The sequence below is a fragment of the Anopheles darlingi genome, chromosome 2, assembly GCF_943734745.1.
Source record: "Anopheles darlingi chromosome 2, idAnoDarlMG_H_01, whole genome shotgun sequence".
NCBI lineage: Eukaryota > Metazoa > Arthropoda > Insecta > Diptera > Culicidae > Anopheles > Anopheles darlingi.
Window position 1 is genome coordinate 70,142,361 of NC_064874.1, and position 13,891 is coordinate 70,156,251.

A 13,891-nucleotide genomic window follows, 5' to 3' on the forward strand; every position below is an offset into this window, starting at 1 on the left:
GCTGGTGATCTCGAAATGGTCGAAAAGAAAATGGATTCTTTCATTATGGTGTCCCCATTCGCAAGCGCCACCGCGATAACGCGACCGCGGTGGTGGCTCGAGCGTCGAGGAAGAATATGAAAGGAATGACAGCGTCGGGTTTAGGGGTTGCAGCATCTGGCAAGCAGGTGGCAATGGTGAATGGTGTGCCGGTGCCAGGGTGCTTTCAATTAAGGCCAAACACGCGATTCGCGCTGTCAGTTTCGCAAACTTCTTTAATAATATAATTGAGATGAGTCCCAGACTGACTGCGCGACTGCGCGAGTGGAGAGCGCCCGACAAGAAGTGACAAGAAGTGACAAGTGAATGGCGATGAAGATGGTGTAGATGGCCACGGCATAAGGCCCTGTGACCCGCGGACACCGTATCAAAATCCGTACTCCCCCGGGCGGGGAGCGGTTATGGTGGTGAGAGGCCCGCAGCATAATTATGTCTGAAGATGTCTTTCGAAGGAAAAAAAATCGATTTCAATCCCGCGTATCGCGTGAGAGAGGAGCAGACAGTGGCGGAGAGTGGGAATGCAGATTACCGAAATCCACCAAACGGGCAAGAGCTAGAGCCAGAGGAGGACGCGATCACCTGTGAGCTGCTTAGCATTGGAGTTCACCGAGAGGTGACACAGGTTGCCCATATATTACATACACACACATGCGTAAGCATCGTATCAACGTATCGCGCTCGGGGAGAGGAGAGGCCAATCGGCCGTCCAGTTGGCCACTTTCTACATTCGCGAATCTTGAACAAACACTAGCCCATCCGCCCGTTCGGCCGTAGCGTCTCTGTAAACAAACGAAGTCGAGAGGAGGACTCCTTTCCTCCGGTGATCTTCGGACCCATTACAGAGGATTAGACGTCGAACTCGTTCGCCGCAGGCCCGAGCTTGTAAAACGACGACGGCGGCGGCGACGAGCCACCACATAAAGTTCATGGTTTGTTTTTCTTCTTCACCAAATTTTATGCCACTGCTCGAAGAGCCAAACACAGCACCGGGCCCTCTCGCCTGGCCGTTAACTGTATTAGATTAACATTTTGAAATGCAAAACCGGCGGCAGAAACCGGGGAAGGTGTGTAGGCTTCTCGCCGCGTTGATTCCAATAGGTGGGAGATGGGGAGCACCGCGGTGTTATCTTTGAGTTTGATGATATTCGGTGTGCGTGGCAGTGGCCAAAAGAAGCCAATGGCAAGGTGCTGTGCTGTGTGCGTGACCGCCAGACATACGCACCGACCACCAGGCAAGAAATCCTCCGAACTATTCAACTGGATGGTGAAGCGGTCCTTTAAAATGGTTCACTAAAATCAAGCTAATGATGGCCGCAAAAAACCGTGATGCTCGCCTAAATTCATCCATTTCAAGTTATTATGAAGATATCATCGAAAGGAATAGAACAATTGCCATGATGGGGCCATGTCTGCTCGAGACTGTCGCGTACTTGATCCTGGGACATCCACTACATACTCCTACCAATGATATCCGATAGATGTTCCGTGACATTCTGCGATGGTAACCAAACCAAAACATCACAAAAAGGAACTCAAACTGTCACCTACCTGTTCTAACGTAAAGTGCAAAGGTGAACAGCACACACACACATTCACGGCCACAGCGCAAAATGAGCGCAAATAATAAATGAGTCATAAAACACGATCACAACAGCCAACAGCATCACTGATAATGTGGTTGATGTTTGCGCAGCTCTCGATTGAATTCTTCGCCCAAAAAGCCATTTCGAATTCGATTCGAATTTCGTTTAGCTGGCGCTGGCTGGTGGCTTGAGAGATGGCCGCTTGGGAGATTCCTCAACCCCCCTTTTACTCACGTGACTGTTCCCCTCTGTCCTGCACACCACAGTCGACGCCGTGATACAATTAATGGCTTTGAGTTATAGGATGATCTGGTTCTTTTTTTTGTTTTGTTTTTTTTCGCCCAGTTCTGAGCCATAAAGAGGGTGAGGAGGAGGAGAAGGAGAAGGTGGAGGAGGTAGTTTTACGACCCAAACCTGAGCCATCGCGTCGAACCATTCTTGAGATTCTCCACCGATGCCACCGCTGTTCAATCAACAGCTTCTAATTTGCATTTTTTGCGTGTGCGTGTGTGTTCCACAGCCCTCGCAGCATGATTTCCGTTGACTCCGTTGATCGAATTCTAAACTGTGATGGAGACACCGGTGACGACGACGATGACGACGACCAGCGAATCGAAGGCATGCCAAGAACGAAATGTAGATACGAAGATGAGATTATGGGGGGCTTCGATCAGGGAAGTGAATATTGCCACCTGCTTCGATAGGTCAAGGTTATATTTATGCCAGTCTGATTTATGTTCAGTCGTGTGCTCGTGATTGGCTGTTGATCGAACTTTCACGAATTGCAAACCTCGCAAAGACACAGCATTCCATGAAGCAACAAAATTTTGCTCAAAGAAAGTGTTCCGATCGATCGCCTTCTGATCTAGTGCATCTGCAACCGGCCGCCATTGTCGCGTGATCGAACGCAGTGTCGATCGGTTGTTGCGCAATCACATCAGACATCCTTCTGGGCCGCCACCGCCACCGCCACTTCAAAAGCGAAAGGACGAGAACGGTATCGGAAGTTCTAGAATGTAAAACATGGCGCGACCTCGCCGCTGGCCAAGAAAGGGGGAGGGGGGTGGAAACGAACAACGAACACAAGAGTGCAAAAAAAAAAACATCACGGGCAGAACGGACAAGTGACTTCAACCAACGCACCGCACCGCACCCTACAGCCTCTCTGCCTCTCCCCCTCCCTCTTCACCGCTCACTATCTACCGGCAAAATTAATCTTGATCCGGCCCCCGGCCCTCCACGCGGCACTGTAACAGGTCCAACCGAAAGGAGGGAAGTGGGTGCGGGGTGGAAGGAGTGGGGGGGACTAGAGCAGTTTACACTCACGTTCATTACCTAGGCACAACGTGCAACGGGCACGGCATACGGCGTGGCAAGGACAACTAGTTCCACCCAACGCTTCAACCGCCACCGCCGCCGCCGCCGCCGCCATCGGTGACCTTCATGCGAAAGGAACTGTGTATGTGTGTGTGTGAATGTGTGATCCGGAGCGATCTATTTACGTGAGCAAAAGTCGCATTGGGGCGCGTTGAGGTCCACATGCTGGTGACAGCCGGTTCGACGACGTTACTGGAGCACTTTGCTGGAGCACCACACAACAGTGCGATGTGGTCCAAAGGGTGGTCAAAAGCGGAGGGGTAGTTGGACAGATAGCGCCTTTTAAATTTACATACAGCACTCTCAAGAAGAGATAGTGCAGAATCCAACCGGCATGATTGGAGATCCCGTTTTAAACTCGAATGACAAAGAGTTGAGACAAATGCCTCGCCGGTATCCTGCTTTAATGTGCTTTAAATCCTGTTTCTCTCTCTTTCTGTCTGTGCAGCCACTCGCCGCTTTTACCTTTGACCGATTAGACCGACAGCGGCTCCAGCTGACGCGACATTAAACAAAAGAAAATCCCGAAGAAATCCCGAACATAAAACACTTGAACCCCAACATGACTGGTGGCAAGGTGGTTGCGGACATTAAGTGGGGAGAGGTTGATGATGATGAGAGTTTATCAAATAACCACTGCGCTGCGCTGCGCTCCCTCTTCGCTGCCTTCTTTCGGGTCAATCGAACGAGGTGCAGAGATGAGAGATGCTGTTGCCCAAGTTGTCCACCCAACTTCATGACCCTTCTTCCACCTGCGCGAAACTTGACATTCCGCCGCCGCGAAAGGCAATAACTTTTCCTCTACCATTTGCTAAACCTAAAGTTTCTATCCAAAATTTAGTATCTCCCAGAAATGGCGAATTGATGTGTCCGCCATGTCGCGAAAGGTTGACGCCAAGTAGTAGTGGAGTGCCGAATGGTGCGCAAATTCGGCGCGTGAGTGAAGAACCGCGAAACCTCGTGCGGACTTTGCCCGTGACAGAAGGAGATTTATCATTCCCCGAAGCCGAAAGCCGAATTCGAGTGTATCGCGGTGATGGCCGGGCCGGTCGTGGCCAACCGCACCGACGATGATAGTCCGGTGAGAAATGTATTCGCAAGCGATATAGCTACAAACGGTGGAGGGCGGAGAGTGAGAGAGAGCGAAGCAATAGAGGCTGGTGGCTGTTGCCAATGAAAGATTGCTCGACGACGCAACGATCAGTTCCCCACCCTCCCTCTCGAGGAGGAGCGATACAACCCGATCCAGAGCCACGCGTGGTGTGTACGCACACACACACACACATACACTTACGACAGCTCGTGTACGCACGATGGGAGTATGGGAAAACGGCGTGAACCGCTCGGGACACCGAATCAGCAGAGATTGTCAACGAGTTTGTTGATCGCTATCGCCGATGCCTGTCTTGTCTATCGAAACCACACGCAACAGCATCGAGTGTGCGTGTGTGTGTGTTGTTGGAAGAGATGCAGACAAACTTGTTTAGGAAACGGACGCACTGGATAGGCTTTATCTGCGACTACTTTTTTGTGCTTTTACCCCATCCTCGCCTCATCCTCCTCATCGCATCGTTTCACCATTTTCTCTCTCTCTTTCTTCTGCACTTCTCTTTCTCTCTGTCTCTCTCTCTGCAGCTACGCACACGGTTTCGTGCGATAGAAATCAATATCTGTGCATGAGGCTCCCTCGTTCAACCTTCCCCCGGTGGGGTGGTTCAAGGTAGGGGTTCCCTGTGAGCAAAGAAAGTCTTGACGATTTGTGCGTTGTATCCCCACAAAAGGGGCCATTTTTTGTGAGAAAGAGAGAAAGAGAGAAAGAGAGTGAGAGAGCCGTTGGTGGAAATCCGTGCTGACCGGATGTGCTCCCGGGATCGCTGAAAGTAGCAAATAGCACGTTAAGTGTATGTGTGTGCGTCTTGCCCGTTACGTTGCCTCCAGGAGATGCTACTCGTGGCCAGTTCAGTGACCAGCTGAGAGTTCGATGGCGGATTCTTCCCTCCTATCGCTGTCTCGCTGAACGCCCGGAGTGAAGCAACAGCACAGTATCACCGCGATCACATCACATCACTATGCATCAGTCGTATGCTGAAGGACGAACAACACCCCTTCGGTCATTAGCTATCAGCCAAGCATTCCTTTCCTCTCCAGTTCGGCAGCAAGCGAAAACCAAAAAATCCAAGCGTGTGAAACAAATTAGCAAACTCATCCATCCCATCCATCATGATGTGCTGCCTAGGACCTAGGACATCAACAACAGCGACGAACCTGCGTGCATTCGCTTGCCCAATGCCCTGTACCCCTTTCGTTCAGTGAAGTCGTCACTAACGATACTGTGGATGGCGTGCGTTCATGTGTAGTAAGAGGCTCGGTAAGAGGCAAAGCAGGCAAATGGACGCTCGCGAAAAATTTCCTACCTGCACATGTCACTCTCTTGACCATGCCAAGTGGTCATTTTTCAGCAATTAATTTGGCAAAACGACAGTTGCCCACTAACGCGTGGCACACACTCGCGCACACACACACTCGTGCAGACGCGCGTACGCAATGTGTCTTGGACGGTGCCATACGTTTTCGCATCAAATGGTCATGCGGAAAGCTGCGCAAACGGCAAACCGAAGCCACCAACAACGCAAAATGAAGAAAAAAAGTCCCCTAGACAACGCGTCGACGCGGGTAAGTGTCATTAATTTGAGTGATGGCGAAACGCTTCTCTGGCGCACCATCCTCCCCCCGGGGGGCGTAGATGGTGCGCTGGTGCGAATGTCTAGCCACATTTTTTTTTTGGTTTGCGTTCATGTCTTTTCTTTTCGTTCCCTCTCTAATCAGTCTGCTGCTGCTGCTGCTGCTGAAGCGCCTTTAAAATGAGGCGCTTGCTTGCTTGCTTGCTTTTTTTGGTGGAATTTTGTGCAAATTTTTCAATTCCCTCACACGCGCTGCGCGGACAGCAACCTGCTGTGCTGACCGATTTGAAGCACCGAACGCAAACGAGCTCCCCGGAGATGGTAGCGATGGAAGCGCCGGACCGATCCACGGCTACCGGTACCACCGAGAGACCCGGTGATCTATTGGTCAGCGGCAGTAAGCGGCAGAGTCAGCGAGCTCCTACCGAAAAGCTGATTCCGATCGATGGAAGGAAGAAAGAGAAGAAACCAAACATTCCAACCACTCGGTGGGCTCGGCGGTCCGATACGCAGATAGCGCGTCTCCGTATTCGTTTCCAAACCAGCGACAGCCTTAGTGCTTGTGCCGAAGATGTTACGAGCAGCGATAGGGGATTAACTTTGACCTATCGCTACAAATTGGAGGATGATCGACACACGTTGCTGTGCCACGATGCCACGACTATGGCCGACCATAGCCGGACGGTTCACGGTCTGCCGAATGCCTATCCTACCTTCTAATCACGCGAAAGGAGCAGAAGGAAATTGGCAGATTGACACTGGGGGATAATTTGCACGCCACCGTCACCGCCGACGCATTCCAGCACCGGTCGCGGTCCAATGGTGGTCATTAAAAAGGAGTGAAACGCAGTTTTGTTTATCAATTACAGGTTCGGATCGTTACTAGAGATCGGAACGGAGACGAATATTGAAGGTTCCATTCACATTTTAAGGTCAATATTCGTAATTAGTATAATGGGCGCGGGTGTAAGACAATACTTTTCCAACATGTTAAGCTTATAGCATCGCGTGATGTATTCTTATGCTGTATCCTTCTTCATCATCGCATCTTTTAAAACAAATGTCAAAGTGCTTGCCAATGACCTTGCTAGATTCTAATCAATAATTTGCCGCGGAGCATTTTGTTCCTCTCAAACGTGGTTTTAACATGCTTCCATTAAAAAAACAATATGCTTTAGCTGCTTCTCTATACAAAACAAACAATGCTGTACTGATTCGCTAATTGAGAAAAAAAAAGCTCAAACGCTGCTCACAGCCACACAATAACCAACGGATGGATCATCGCAGGAAAAAATCTGAAACCATTAATAAAAGATGATCCCGTCATGAATTATAAACACTTTGCGAGAAACAATCAACAAGAACAATTCACGATTCTGTGGCTTCTGTCGCCAGCATTAGGAACCATCAACTTCGAACTGACCCTTACATTCGGAATGTACCATCCGCAAGCGACGAACCTTGTCAGCGTGAACTTACCTTGTTCTGTAGTTGCCACGGCCCTGAGCTGCTGTCTGCTGGGAGCTGGCGGTCGCGGAACTGTTACCGGTGCCAGCCTTGCCGGCCGAGCCGCGCGACGTCGCGGTGACATTGTTCTGTGCGGACAGCTGGCTGGCACTGGTCCGGGGTAACCTTGGTGACGGATTGCTGGCCCGGCCGCGTACCTGTGGTGGCGAAGCGCTACCACTACCGCCACCACCACCGCCACCGCCGGACGTGGACGTTCCGGCGGCCAATCCCGCGGCCAGATACAACAGCAACACGCCCAAACAAAAGAAACCGGCCCTCCGAAAGGCCATCATTCGGTAGTGTCGGCAGTGTCTGCAAGGTAAGGGCGAATGGAATCGACTCGAATCGATTCGAATGGCGGGGCCCCGATTAGAACCTGGCGCACATAAACACACACACAGACACACACACCACCTAACCACCCTACACGCTAGAACCGAACCAACGCGAACACCGAACGAGGAACGCACCGGAACACTACTGGAGAGAAAATCTTGCGGTCCCACCGCACCCACTCTAATCCCCACACACACACAGACAAACAACGGGGGAAAAACGCGAACACTACCGGAACCGTTTCACTCTACCGTCAGGCAGCAGGCAGCTATCAAAGTGATTAAAACCGATGGATGAACGACCAGAACCCGTGCCCGTAGAATCTTGGTCTCGATTCGGTTTTGGGTTTTTGGTTTTTTTGTTTTCAAGTTTCCGGACCGTACACTTGGCGTGTTTGTTTGGTTGCGCGGATACGCGGTGAGTAACTTGATACACTGAATATGCCGGCAAATCACTGTGGAAAAGAAGACAGAAGATGAAATCTACATAAGTAACGCTGGCTGGAAGATGAAGCAGCGAACGATCGACACATTCGGATGATAGTTGATGAGTCGAGACGAAGAAGGGTTGCCACCTGTTTAAATGTGGCTTTGATGTTGCTGAGCAAATTATCATTCACGCCGTCCACCACGATACGAAGCGATCTTTGATGTCAATTTGGTAAAGGTCCTTCATCAGTTCTATCGTTGGTAACGCGACCGGTCCGGTCTCGTTCTAGGCAAGCATTTTTTCTTACAAGTCTATTGAAATTTTGAAAGAACACTAGCACCACACACACACACAAATAGCTCGCCTTGTATTGCGCATGAAGTGTCCTTGGACTGCCGAGCGTGAAAAACGACACCTTGGGAGGGTGTCCTTGGGGGAATTTGAGGTGCCACCCATCGCGACCATTCCATTCGAATGCCACCGGACGTACGCGAATCACTATCATTAGTGACGGCACCGGTTACCGTTAGCCAATAAATGTATTCCCTCCACCGGCGCCGTTGGCGACCTTTCTGGCGAGTGAAATGATGCCTCCTCCTTCCAAAGGTTGCCCCGCCGCCGTGGCCGTTCGCTCGCTAATGGCTTTATTGGACATTTAGAGGCGTTCTTTGAGTGTCCCAAGTGAAAAGGCTCTTTGCACCTCGCTCCGCGGTACAAGCGTCCTTCACGCGTGTACATCGGTGCTCAATTCAATGCTGCTCCGTGCTCCGAGTGCTCCGGAGGCTAATGACATCTCGTTCGCAGGGGAATCCTTAAATTGGTTCACTCACGCATTGATCACTCCAGTGGCAGCCAGTGTCAGTGGAATCAATTTAATAAGATGCAAAATTGACGCCCTCGCAGCCACACGCGCGATCCGCCGTTTCACGGTCCGCGATCATCCGCGATCGCTTTCTAACACCTCGTGGATGCTGCCGCTGGAAAAAGTGGAGTACCTCCATGCCATAGTGTCCATGATCGCATCATTGCAACCCTTCTACGCCATGCCACAAGCATTCTGACCATTGGTGGCCGGTACGATCTAGCAAAAGGGGTGGTGAGTGGCGGTGAAATTGGAGCAAAGCAGCTTTACTGCAACGGACGGTATGTGCAGCAACAAAAACGAGGGTATTGCTGGCGCCTTCTTTTACGCTGTACTTCGTGCACTGCTAGCCCTGAACCACCGTTCAATGGCCCAACCTTCACCTTGTTTCAATTCTCCGCCGGCAACATGCTGCGGTAGGTGCGTAGTGCCAGACCCAGACGGCCGAGGGAGGTTAGGAAAATGATCGAAAAGTGAAGAACATCGGAGCAGCAACGGCGCTGCGAAGAGGCAATGAAATCAAAACGAAAACATTGGCCCGATCGGCGGGAGCGAGTGGAATGTTAATTAAGAGATTGATGATGGAACCATAAATTGGCCAGAAGATAATGAAGCACAAAAAGATTGATTGACTTCGCTGCTGCTGCTGTCGCTTGGCCGATGAAGTTGGTGGAAAATCGGACAGAACAACATAATGTGAAAATATCGATGGGCAGAATAGGCCGAACATTAGGAAATTTTACACCATAATTACGATGCCATCGCATTTGCCAAATCCATGGAGCTAAAGAGAACGTGGCGCTAAACAAGAAGAAGAAAAATCCACGTTTTTCGATCAGCAATTTTCGATTAAAAAGGAACAATAGAATGGAAGGAGACGTTGATTTTGGATGCAGGCGTGGTATTCATATCGACGAAAGAAGAATATCAAAAAATTGAATGAATAATAACAATTCAATCGATAGCATCACATAAGTGGTGATAACAGCGCTTCGTAACAAAATATCTTAAGGTGCCATTACACGAATACAATTGTTCATTTAATTTTAATTTTTTTCTTTATAATTTTCTGACAAATAGCGATTCCCTATCGACAAATTAATGGAAACTCTTTTAAATTCGTTTTTTATTGTTGTTCTGATTTAAGAAATTTCAATTCTGTTTGTTGTTCTGATCCTTTCTTGCGATAAGTTTGCTAACTACTTTTTGTAGCTTTGTCGTGCATCCGTGTATTAGTGCAAGTGTGAAATCAATATTGCAAGGTGATAACTTTGGCATTTACTGCTAATGAAATGAATATTTACCAATAATAAAATAAATTTCCTATATTAGCACCTTCACACCAATCAATAGTAAACGAATGAAATTTCCTTCTTCGACCAAACTTCTGAACAAACATTCAGAGTCAAACAACCGGGACAGCATCGATGTGAAATGATCAATGCGTTGTGCAGAATAATAAACAATAGCTTCATCAGACGCTCTCCGACTCCGTCCATAAAAATCATACGCAGCAACCAGACGCGTACATCTGCCACAAACGCGACAAAACGCGATGCCCATGCTGACGGACGCTGCAACTCGCACTCCGGTTGCACACCGATCCCGTGCCATTCCTATTTTCCCAATTCCCTCTCTCCGGCATCGCACTGCACTCTCGGGTGTCACTTGATCTCTCCCTTTGCTGACGCGCACGCCACCCTTTAAAGGTCACTGCCGCCAGTACGGGTGGCGATGATTTAAAGCCCAACGCTTCCGTTAACTCACTATCCTTGAAGCGGTCGCGACTTCGACGCCCCAAAATGCTCGCCTCATCGATCAGACTCATCGATAGCTGCTTCCCCGACGGCGTTGGTTACGATATTGCGTCTGAGACGCTGGTCGCTTAGATTACGCGGAGAATGAAAAAAAACGCGTCATACTCTCCGCCAGGCAGCAGCCCATGGAGTGCTCAATTTTGTTCTCGACAAACCTCAAAACACTTCATTCTCGTCACGTACTAGGGTCGCAATGCTCGAAAGCTCGATCTTAGCAAGCATCTCGCCGTTTAATGAAAGTAAGCAACCCTCGCCAAACAACCCTGAGAAAAACTGGTGCAATCCGTGCTCCGGTGCCCTCCAGTAAACAAAAACAAATGCTCGCCTCTGGCGTTAAATCACTGGCAGCACCCCTTCCCTCCCCGGGTCACCCTACGTTTCGGTTGCGTTGCTACGTGCGAACGCTTTTTTCTCTTTTCTTCCAAATGTCAGCCCGGGCTGGTCAGCGGCGTTGTTAGTGAAATCTTGACAAGCCAACTAACCGACCGACCGACCGACCGACCGAACCAACATGCGCATGACATTCTCACTGGCCTGCTTTGCCCGTGTTCACCCGGCTTATCACAGGTCTCCGAGATCCCGCCGATCGGTTTCTCTCGCATCTCGCCACAGCGCAAACACTACCAACAGCAGCACCAGCAGCAGCGACGGCAGCAGACGGTTGTGGTTGTGACATTGACAGCTTTGACCATAAATATCACTGCGTCAATAAATCGCTGCAACCGCTAGTTGGAGACAGCACAAACCATGGGCATCCACGTTAACCACCGGACGGCGTCGACGGCAGTCACTGCACCGTCAGTTGTTTAGAATCAGGCCAGCAGTAGTTTTGTTCAGAACCAAGAATGTGATGTTCTACTCGCCATTACTTCACTACAAGCCTCCACAGCGTTCACATCAATAGCCAATCAATCTAATTTCAACGGAGATCCCTGGTGATGGCATGCTGATAATCTCTTTATCGCAGCACAATATGTAATAATTGCATTTTGTTGAAAGATGGTTATGCTTATGTCACTTCTTTCTCTTACAAACCGTCCAGCTTCGATCGATTTCACACTGTTCATTATTGACTGTACGCCACCATTTTGTTCGCAACTTTTCGGTACAAACACTCAGTTTATAATGTTTTCCAAATTACTACCAGCATAACAAGGTTGTGAGAAATGTTTTCAGCGAGCAGCTCACCAAACCCAAGCTACCCACACACAAATACGTAAACACACGCACAAAACGCGACACTAACACTCGAGTCAACTACAGCCCGAAAAATCGGGCGGCACTTTCTATTTTGCGTTGCTCGTTGCTCGCAGGTCTACGATCGCGTGACAAACGCGCCGCCGGTTCGTACGCGGAAACCAGAGGTCTACGCATGACGACGACGCTGGCCAATGTCAACGCGCAACCCTGCACCCCTGTGCCGAGGACGTGGACGAGGGAAGCAGAAGGAAGCAGCAAACTAAACACAAACGCCAACAGCAGCCAACATTATCATCATTATCGACGAATGATCGATCGTTCGAATCGCCCTCACGCTCCGGAACCTGCTCGAAAAGTGGGGAGGCAATCGGACGGGTCGGGTGGAAAACTTCCGATTCCGAATGGCGGTTCCGCCATTCGGTTGACAAAATGGCGAGCGGCGAGGGTCACCGCTGGAGCAAATTTAAAAAAAAAAACAACAACAAAGCTCCGTCCGCTGGCTGTGCAAAATACTTGACGACGCACGACATTCCCTGCCTAGTGATCCGCCAGCCGTTGGGAATGGCATGCGCGAATGATCGGAAATCCTGTCCAACCATCCATTGGTCGGTCGGCCGGAACAGCGATTTGTGCAAAAAATCAAAATGAAATTGAAAATAAAATAGAAAAGCGTGCGTTACGCCATCGCGCCACGTTCCCGCGAGTGTGCCGGAGATAGTCGCACGCCGAAAAGGGAAGAAAAGATAAATCACCTTTCGGTGGTGGTCACGGTAGTAAAGGAAGCCGCCCGCGGTCCAGGCAAGGCCAATAGCCAATACTCGAACCGATCAAATATGCAGCTAATATACTGTCTCGAAAGCGTTTGTGTGCGCGTGTCGCGCGCTTGTTTGGTAACAATATTGGACAATTAATTAATGAGTGACAGAAAAGAAACGATTGTTAAAAATTGGTTCCCCCATAGCCGGACTACCACCATCTTCCGGATGGGTGGCCTCGCTGTTTCGTGGTTACGATGTTTTTTTTTCGCATTTCGAGACCGTCTTCGGGAACATATTTGAGGCAGCTGTTGGCCGTTCAACGGATTCACTGTTCACGCGAAAAGTTAACGTAGCTGTCACTGTTTTGATGCTGTTCTCACTTGGCGTGTCACAAATAGCGCTCCAGCATCCACTTTTCACTCAAATCAGCTTCACGCGTGCAAAATTAATTGTGTGAAAACAACCAAGTAGTGTACTCAGGCACACCAGCACACCGTCGAAGCCACTACACCACCAGTGGCTATGCTCCTGCCTCCCACCCCAAATATCCAGCACAAATTGTTGTGGTTCGCGGTGCGGTCACTATTCTCGCGTTTTCCATCCCCGGAATGCAAACGAACGTGAGAACCGTTTCGTTTTCCCCTTAAAACAATCGACTGTTCGCTGCACTCCGGAACGAAACGAAACGAAACGCAGGATCTTTACCGGTGTGGAAGGCCGTGTAGCCGTGTTCGTGGTTTTGGGTACTCCGTCAGCTTACGTTTGGTTTCGACAACAACAAAAAAACAACGGTGTGCTTCGAGAGCCTGAAGCCAACGAGGCAATATGCGCGGCACCTCGACACACACACACACTCACAGGTAGAAGGGAAAACCCGCGGCAGCCGTGCCGTCGTCTGTTTCGGGAGGCTGGTCCGTCTACTGCGGCAACAAAACGCTCTTCGCTGGTGCGACCGATTCGAACCGTGGTTTAGCGATTTCTGAGCCGGGCTGCGCGAAACGAAGAAAACCGAACCGACGATCGAGCGGGCGATTCATGGCAAGGAATCCCCTCCCCCCTCCCAACCTGCACCACCCATCGGAGGGGGGGACAGTTATAGCGTGCCAGCATCGCGCGCCAGCATGCGAATTATGCTTCTCGTGGTGGTCTCGTCGGTCGCGCGCTCGCGTGAACGGCGCACGCCGAACTTGGTCGATCGTACCCGTATGAGGGGGGCGGTGGGGTCTAGGCCTTCGGCATATCTCACCATGGTGGCCGCCTGCCTGGGCGAGTTGGGGATCAATGAGACGCGATCGCGATC

General features: G+C 50.2%; 1 protein-coding gene across 3 annotated transcripts in view; it reads right to left on the reverse strand.

Moving 5' to 3' along the window:
• LOC125952308 (kinesin-related protein 8) overlaps positions 1–13,558 on the reverse strand; it is a 91,094-nt gene extending 77,536 nt beyond the window's left edge. The window contains exons 1-2 of one of the 3 annotated variants that reach the window (XM_049681728.1): positions 13,450–13,558; positions 7,160–7,979 (exon numbers count right to left, since the gene is read on the reverse strand). In XM_049681728.1, coding sequence (XP_049537685.1) covers positions 7,160–7,482 — 323 coding nt within the window. In that variant the 5' untranslated portion in view covers positions 7,483–7,979; positions 13,450–13,558. Of the gene's footprint in view, positions 1–7,159; positions 7,980–13,296 lie in introns of all 3 variants that reach the window. The other 2 variants (XM_049681729.1, XM_049681727.1) reach the window with 2 other exon arrangements.
• Between the last annotated feature and the right edge of the window lie 333 nt (positions 13,559–13,891).